This window comes from Chrysemys picta, chromosome 1 (assembly GCF_011386835.1).
Source record: "Chrysemys picta bellii isolate R12L10 chromosome 1, ASM1138683v2, whole genome shotgun sequence".
NCBI classification, from domain to species: Eukaryota; Metazoa; Chordata; order Testudines; family Emydidae; genus Chrysemys; species Chrysemys picta.
In genome coordinates, this window is record NC_088791.1 from 1,307,665 (window position 1) to 1,315,474 (window position 7,810).

At 63.1% G+C, this 7,810-nt stretch overlaps 1 protein-coding gene across 2 annotated transcripts in view; it reads right to left on the bottom strand.

Moving 5' to 3' along the window:
• Positions 1-1,309, bottom strand: part of MAPK8IP2 (mitogen-activated protein kinase 8 interacting protein 2) — a 61,409-nt gene extending 60,100 nt beyond the window's left edge. For both annotated transcript variants that reach the window (XM_065590722.1, XM_065590680.1), the window contains exon 1: positions 1,129-1,309. In XM_065590722.1, coding sequence (XP_065446794.1) covers positions 1,129-1,193 — 65 coding nt within the window. In that variant the 5' untranslated portion in view covers positions 1,194-1,309. The remainder of the gene's footprint in view (positions 1-1,128) is intronic.
• Between the last annotated feature and the right edge of the window lie 6,501 nt (positions 1,310-7,810).

Genomic DNA, 7,810 nt, shown 5'->3' on the forward strand with positions numbered 1-7,810 from the left:
AACCAGCCACTAGAAGAGGTCTCAATCCTGGGGAACAGGATGGGTCCTGGGGGCCAAAAGAAAATGGGACAGAGAGTGAGGCCCAGAGGCTGTGAAGCCCCCACCCCACAAGCTCACTACCTTTGGGGGCAGCTCCCCCATACACACACCAGCTCATGGCCCCTGTGGGTCTGGACCCAGCTCCTGCCATGGGGCAGGGGAACTGGGGACAAAGAAACCAACCATCAAGCCCATGAGGTGCAGGCCCTGGGCTTAGTGCTCAATGCTGAGAGCTGGGGCCCGGGCTGGCTTTGGGACAGGTCCCTGCAGCCCGACGGCTTGTGTCTGGGAGGCAGGGGCCTCTAGCTGGGCATGGGGTAGGCTCTGACCTGGCCTCTCCTCGGTGTCCCTGGGAAGCCTGAACCCCTGGGACACTTCCCCCTCCTTGTCCCCAGGCCCAGGGGAGCTGGCTGGGCAGGGCAGACCTGGGGGGAGCTGCACCGTGCACAGGGCAGGGGCCTTCTCCCAGCCCCCTGCCCAGCTCAGTCCATGGTCAGGGCTGTCCCAAGCCCTCCACCCAGTCCCCTTGGGGCAGGCCTGGGACACCAGCCCTGTGGCCCTGCCCTGGAGCTGGGTCAGGCCTGCCCGAGCATTGCAGCAGTTGCCTGGGCCAGTGCGCCCCCGCGGGGGGGGGGGGGGGGGGGCAGAGACTCAGCCCGGGGGGGAGGGGGGCAGGGAAAGGCCCGGCGGGGGGGGGAGAAGTTGGGGGGGGCAGGCAGAGACCCAGGCTGGGGGGCAGAGAGAGACCCAGCCTTGCGGGGGGGCGGGGGGGAAGAAGTTGGGGGTGCAGGGAGAGACCTAGCCCAGTGGGGGGTGGGGGGGCTGGAGGAGGAAGGGAAAGAACCAGCCCGGGGGGCAGACAGAGACCCGAGGGGGGGGGGGGTCAGAGAGAGACCCAGCCCGGAGGGTGAACGGGGGGGGGCAGGCAGAGACCCGGCGGGGAGGGGCAGGCAGAGACCCAGCCCCCCACGTCGGCCCAGCTGGGGGCTCCGGGCGGTGTCCGGCGGGCGGGGCGCGGGCCCGGGGGGATGCGGAGGTGGCGGGGCCCGGCGAGCCCGGGCGGGGGGCGGGGGTCCGGGCCCCTCTTACCTGCAGGCCGGCGGGGAGAGCGCGTGGAAGGTGGCGAGGGAGAACATCTCCGCCCGGTCCGCCATCTTCTCCAGCGCCGAGCCCGACTGCGGAGCGAGCCTGGCGCGGGGGGGAGCGAGCCGGGCAGGGCTGGGCCGCGCGGGGCGGGGAGCGGGGGGCAGGGCTGTACGGGGGGGGCGGGGAGCTGTACCGGGGGGGGCTGGGGGGAGGGGCAGGGCGCTGTACGGGGGGGTGAGTGGGGGCAGAGCGGACCGGAGGGCTGTATCGAGGGGGCGGGGGGAGCTGTACGGGGAGGCAGGGAGCTGGGGGGGCGGGGAGCTGTACCGGGGGGGGCTGGGGGGAGGGGCGGGGCGCTGTACGGGGGGGGCGGGGAGCTGTATTGGGGAGCTGGGGGGCAGGGCGCTGTACGGGGGGCGGGGAGTTGTACGGGGAGGACGGGGGGGCGGGGAGCTGTATTGGGGAGCTGGGGGCAGGGCGCTATACGGGGGGGCGGGGAGCTGTATGGGGGGGACTGGGGGGCGGGGAGCTGTATGGGGGAGCTGGGGGGCAGGGCGCTGTACGGGGGGCGGGGAGCTGTACCGGGGGGGGCTGGGGAGAGGGGCAGGGCGCTATACGGGGGGGCGGGGAGCTGTATGGGGGAGCTGGGTAGAGGGGCAGGGCGCTGTACGGGGGGGCGGGGAGCTGGGGGGCAGGGCGCTGTACGGGGGGGCGGGGAGTTGTACCGGGAGGACGGGGGGCGGGGAGCTGTATTGGGGAGCTGGGGGGCAGGGCGCTGTACGGGGCGGGGTGGAGGCTGCGCTCCCCTTACTGCAGACCCCGGCCCGGGCGCTTTGCCGCGTCCATCCCCCGCCGGCCGGTTGGGCCGGGCCGGGCCGCTGCCGAAGGCGGAGCCCGCGGGCCGAGCCCAGAGCCAGGGACCGGGCCGGCTGCAGCGCGCGGGGTCCCCTCCTGGCCGCCCGGCCCGTGCGCAGGGCCCGCGGCGGGAGCTGTCCGCAGCCGGGTGCTGATGAGCCGGGCGCTGTCCGGCCGGGGCTGCCGCAGGGCGGAGCTGGCGGGTCTCAGCCCAGCCCCGGGGGAAGGGGCCGAGCGGGGCCCTGCAGCCCGGCCCCTGGGCCGGCAGCTGGGCGGGGAATTACCCCGGCGGCGATGGGGGAAGGAGCCCGGCCAGCCAGGGCCCGCTGGGGTCCCCAGGGCTGTGCGCCCGGCTCAGGCCCAGGGTGTGGGGCTGGGGGGCTGGGATCCATCATGGGGGCAGGGGGGATCCTGGCTGGGGAAGGAGCCCGCTGCAAGCGGGGCCCGGAACAGCCTGAGCGGGCCGCAGCTGGCCAGGCCGCGGGGGGCTGATAGCCCACGAACCGGGCCTGTGCGAGACTCACCCCCAGAGACAGACGCTGCGTTTTCTGCCTTTGCAGGGTTTTCTCACCCCCTTTTGCGTGTGTTTGGCTCCTAGGGCCCAGTGTTCCCTTGCCCCCCAACACCACGGCGCCCGGGGGGCTGGCACATGGGGGTATCTGTCCTTCCTCGCTCCCTCCAGCCACGGGGAGCGGGAACACGGGGCTTGGGGAAATGAAACCCTTACTTCGTATATGACATTTCTGATGCTTTCATGGTTGTACCTTCTTCCCTGTGTCTTTACTGGAGGATTGCCAGGGTGTTTAATGGGGCGTTCGCCATGGGGCTAAACAGCCAGAGGTGTCTGGGGACCAAACCCTCCTTCACTCGCTTTAATGGTGGACGGTTACAGCGGCACATTAACACCTTTTGCTCTTTGGGTTCCTCTGTTCCATCAGAATGAATTCAGACCGCCCGTCCCACTGGAGCCGGGCCTAGGCCAGGGGAAGGGGGTGGTTTGCTGGGCCTGTCCCACAGCTGGGGGACAGTGTGTGTGGGGGGCCTGTCCCAGAGCTGGAGGGCAGTGTGTGTAGGGGCGGGGTCCCAGAGCCGGGGGACAGTGTGAGGTGGGGGGCCTGTCCCAGAGCTGGGGGACAGTGTGTGTAGGGGGGGTTCCCGGAGCTAGGGAACAGTGTGTGTATGGGGGGGGGGGGTTCCCAGAGCTGGGGGACAGTGTGAGGTGGAGGGCAGAGCTGTCCCAGAGCTGGAGGGCAGAGCTGGGGGACAGTGTGTGCATGGGGGGAGGGTTCCCACCAGAGCTGGGGGACAGTGTGTGTAGGGGGGATTCCCACCAGAGCTGGGGGACAGTGTGAGAGCTGGGGGACAGTGTGTGTAGGGGGGGTTTCCCAGAGCCGCGGGACAGTGTGGGGAGGGGGGCCTGTCCAGAGCTGGGGGACAGTGTGTGTAGGGGGGATTCCCACCAGAGCTGGGGGACAGTGTGAGAGCTGAGGGACAGTATGTGTATGGGGGGGTTTCCCAGAGCTGGGGGACAGTGTGAGAGCTGAGGGACAGTATGTGTATGGGGGGGTTCCCACCAGAGCTGGGGGACAGTGTGAGGTGGGTGGCCTGTCCCAGAGCTGGAGGGCAGAGCTGGGGGACAGTGTGTGCATGGGGGGAGGGTTCCCACCAGAGCTGGGGGACAGTGTGCGTGTGTGGGGGGGGTCCCAGAGCCGGGGACAGTGTGAGGTGGGGGGCCTGTCCCAGAGCTGGGGGACAGTGTGTGTGGGGGGGGGTTCCCAGAGCTGGGGGACAGTGTGAGGTGGGGGGCCTGTCCCAGAGCTGGAGGGCAGAGCTGGGGGACAGTGTGTGCATGGGGGGAGGGTTCCCACCAGAGCTGGGGGACAGTGTGTGTAGGGGGGATTCCCACCAGAGCTGGGGGACAGTGTGAGAGCTGGGGGACAGTGTGTGTAGGGGGGATTCCCACCAGAGCTGGGGGACAGTGTGAGAGCTGGGGGACAGTGTGTGTAGGGGGGTTTCCCAGAGCCGCGGGACAGTGTGGGGAGGGGGGAGGAGCTGGCAGCACTCAGGTTGCTGCACCAGACCCTTAGCTGCAGCTGTGTTGTTAGTGCCTCTGGGAGGGCAGGGCCGGAGCGGTGTGTATAATGTGCTAGCTGCCTCCGCTACCGGTCCCCTGGGTGTGCGTTGCCATAGCGCTGCAGCTGGGGACTGTTAGACCCACAGTACATCCTTGTCAGGTGTTTGCTACTCCTGGAAAAGGCTCCTGTAAGCACGAAACGCTCCTATCTCGCACAGGCAGAAGGCAGCAGTCACCGCTCCAGGCCAGGCCCCAAGGACAGGGCAGCAGCTGGGTGGCTGCAGGCTCCCTGGGGCCGTGATGCTAACAGCAGCTGTACCTGTGCCGCAGTCAGAGGCTGAGTCCCACTCCCTGGCTCCTGTGAGCTGCTGACAGACTAGTTCAGCTCAGGAAACCTCGTAAATTGTCTCCCTGCAGAGCTGATGTGCTGCAAACCCACTGCAGAGCTGCTGCTAGTGCCAGGGACACTGCTACCAGTGGCACGATTGTAACCTAGGAGACCTCCCCTGCCAGTCCTGGCTCCATCACCATCGCAAGGACACAGACCCTGCTGAGCTCAGCCAGGGAATTCCGGTCCCACTGCATCGCTTTGCCATTTCTCCTCTGGGGTCTGGTCTATACTACCCGCCTGAATCGGCGGGTAGAAATCGACCTCTCAGGGATCGATTTATCGCGTCCCGTCGGGACGCGACAATCGATCCCCGAATCGGCGCTCTAACTCCACCAGCGGAGGTGGGAGTAAGCGCCGCCGACAAAAAGCCACAGAAGTCGATTTTGCCGCCGTCCTCACAACGGGTAAGTCGGCTGCAATACGTCGAATTCAGCTACGCTATTCACGTAGCTGAATTTGTGTATCTTAAATCGACTCCCCGTTGTAGTGTAGATGTACCCTGGGTTAGTGTTTGTAGCTGGCCCCACACAGCCCTGGAGAACTATTTCACTAGGAGGGTGGTGAAACACTGGAATGCGTTACCTAGGGAGGTGGTGGAATCTCCTTCCTTGGAGGTTTTTAAGGCCCGGCTTGACAAAGCCCTGGCTGGGATGATTTAGCTGGGAATTGGTCCTGCTTTGAGCAGGGGGTTGGACTAGATGACCTCTTGAGGTCCCTTCCAACTCTGATATTCTATGATTCTATGAAGGAGGGCCCTGCCCCTCCTCTGCACAACACCACCCTGCCTCCAGGCACCACCCTGACCCCCAGCTTTTAATTAAAGTGCCCTGAGCTGGTTGAAGTCAATCCGACAACCCCCAGCCATCTCCATGAGCTACGCTGAGAGAAAGCCACCAGCGCCGGGTCTCCACGGGGATTTCACACTGGGATCGCTCTCACAGTATAAAAACAACCTTTCTTTGTAAGGGAGCAAAGCCCTAAGGCACAGCACAGGCCTAATCACCTTCCCACCTGTGCCAGGACCATGGCATCCCGGAAAGGTGGGGGCGGGGCGGGTCTGAGTGCCAGTAGCTGTCAGCAGGGCCAGCTTTAGGCCGATTCCCCAGAATCGGGACCCGCGCCTGCGCCTAAGAGGGCCCCACGCCTTAGGCGCCTTTTAAATTTTTTTTACTCACCCGGCAGTGGTCCGCTCCAGGTCTTTTATTATCAGGCCATTATCTTTGAAAACTCGTGGTGATCGGGGAGGTCCCGGACTATTGGAAAAAGGCAAATGTAGTGCCCATCTTTAAAAAAGGGAAGAAGGCAGAACTACAGACTGGTCAGTGTCACCTCAGTCCCTGGATAAATCATGGAGCAGGTCCTCCAGGAATCCATTTTGAAGCACTTGGAGGAGAGGAAAGTGATCAGGAACAGTCAGCATGGATTCACCAAGGGCAAGTCATGCCTGACTAACCTGATTGCCTTCTATGAGGAGATAACTGGCTCTGTGGATACAGACTAACACGGCTGCTACTCTGAAACTTGATCATCGGGGGTTTCAGTCTGAATGAACCCCTAACCCACCCAGCAACATCGTCAATCTATCCAACTCCAGCAGAAGAGTCTGTCCCATCTCGGGGACTCTCTTTCTGCCCTGCTGTCACGGACTCACAGATCGTGCCCACTCTTGGCCCCGTGCGGTCCGTGGGGGGTGCCCCTTTCAGTGCGACAGCCCTTCTCGGGGGTCCACTCTCTCTCGGGGTCAGGCCCCTCCACCTCCTGGAGCCTCACCTCTCTGAGCCTTAGCACGTCTGTCTCTGCCGTGGGCCCCCTCAGGGAGTCCACTCGCTCTGGACCCCCGGGGCCTCCACCCCCGAAGGGGTTGATGCAACCCTGTTCTCTAGACTGGAGTGACTCCCAGCCAGCATAAAACAGGAGGGTTTATTGAGGGTTGAACACAGCACAGGAAACTCTCAGGGCCTCAGGCCTGGCCTCCCTCAGCCCAGCACATCCCAGTCTCTCTGCATCCAGGTGGGCTCTGCCTGCTCCCCCCTCCAGCCCAGAGCCCCCCTGATACCCAGCTGGGCATCTGAGATCACCGGCCCCAGGCCCCGCCTCTGTCCATTGTCTTCTCTCCAGGTAAACAGGGTGGTAAACCGGGGCCTCCTCTCCTCGCTTCTGTCCTCTGGCTGGAACCGGCTGGTTAGGTCACCGGGTCCTCACTCTGCAGCCCATTGTCCGCCCACTGGCCAGAACCGGCTGCGTCTCCTCAGCTGGGCCTCCGGGTCACCAGGTCACCAGGTCACTGGTCGCTGGGGTATCCATCCTCCCGGCCATCGGTTGGGTCCCCAAGTCCTCTCTCCGGTCCTCTGTAACAACAAACTCCCTCTCCCCTCACCTCGTTAAACCAGTAATACCCAGGGAAACTGAGTCCCACCCCCTCCGCATGCAAACCATTGAAACTCCACAGAAAACAAGAAAACCCCCTCTTCATCACACCTGCCACCCCCACAAACATGATACAGTTCTGCGGCAATCTGGAAGCCTACTTTTGCCGTCTCCGACTCAAAGAATATTTTCAAGATAACACTGAACAGCGCATTGATACACAGATACCCTCCCACCAACAACACAGGAAGAAGAACTCCACATGGACTCCTCCTGAGGGTCGAAATGACAGTCTGGACCTATACATAGAATGCTTCCGCCGATGTGCACAGGCAGAAATTGTGGAAAAACAACATCGCTTGCCTCATAACCTAAGTCGTGCAGAACGCAATGCCATCCACAGCCTCAGAAACCACCCTGACATGATCATCAAAGAGGCTGATGAAGGAGGTGCTGTTGTCATCATGAACAGGTCTGACTACCACAAGGAGGCTGCCAGACAACTCTCCAATACCAAATTCTACAGGCCACTTTCCTCAGATCCCACTGAGGAATACACTAAGAAACTGCACCATCTACTCAGGACACTCCCTACACTAACACAAGAACAAATCAACATACCCTTAGAGCCCCGACCGGGGTTATTCTATCTACTACCTAAGATCCACAAACCTGGAAATCCTGGACACCCCATCATCTCGGGCATTGGCACCCTCACTGAAGGACTGTCTGGATATGTGGACTCCCTACTCAGACCCTACGCCACCAGCACTCCCAGCTATCTCCGTGACACCACTGATTTCCTGAGAAAACTACAATGCATTGGTGACCTTCCAGAAAACACCATCCTAGCCACCAGGGATGTAGAGGTTCTCTACACAAACATCCCACACACAGATGGAATACAAGCTGTCAGGAACAGTATCCCTGATGATGCCACAGCGCAACTGGTTGCTGAGCTCTGTGACTTTATCCTCACAAACAACTATTTCAAATTT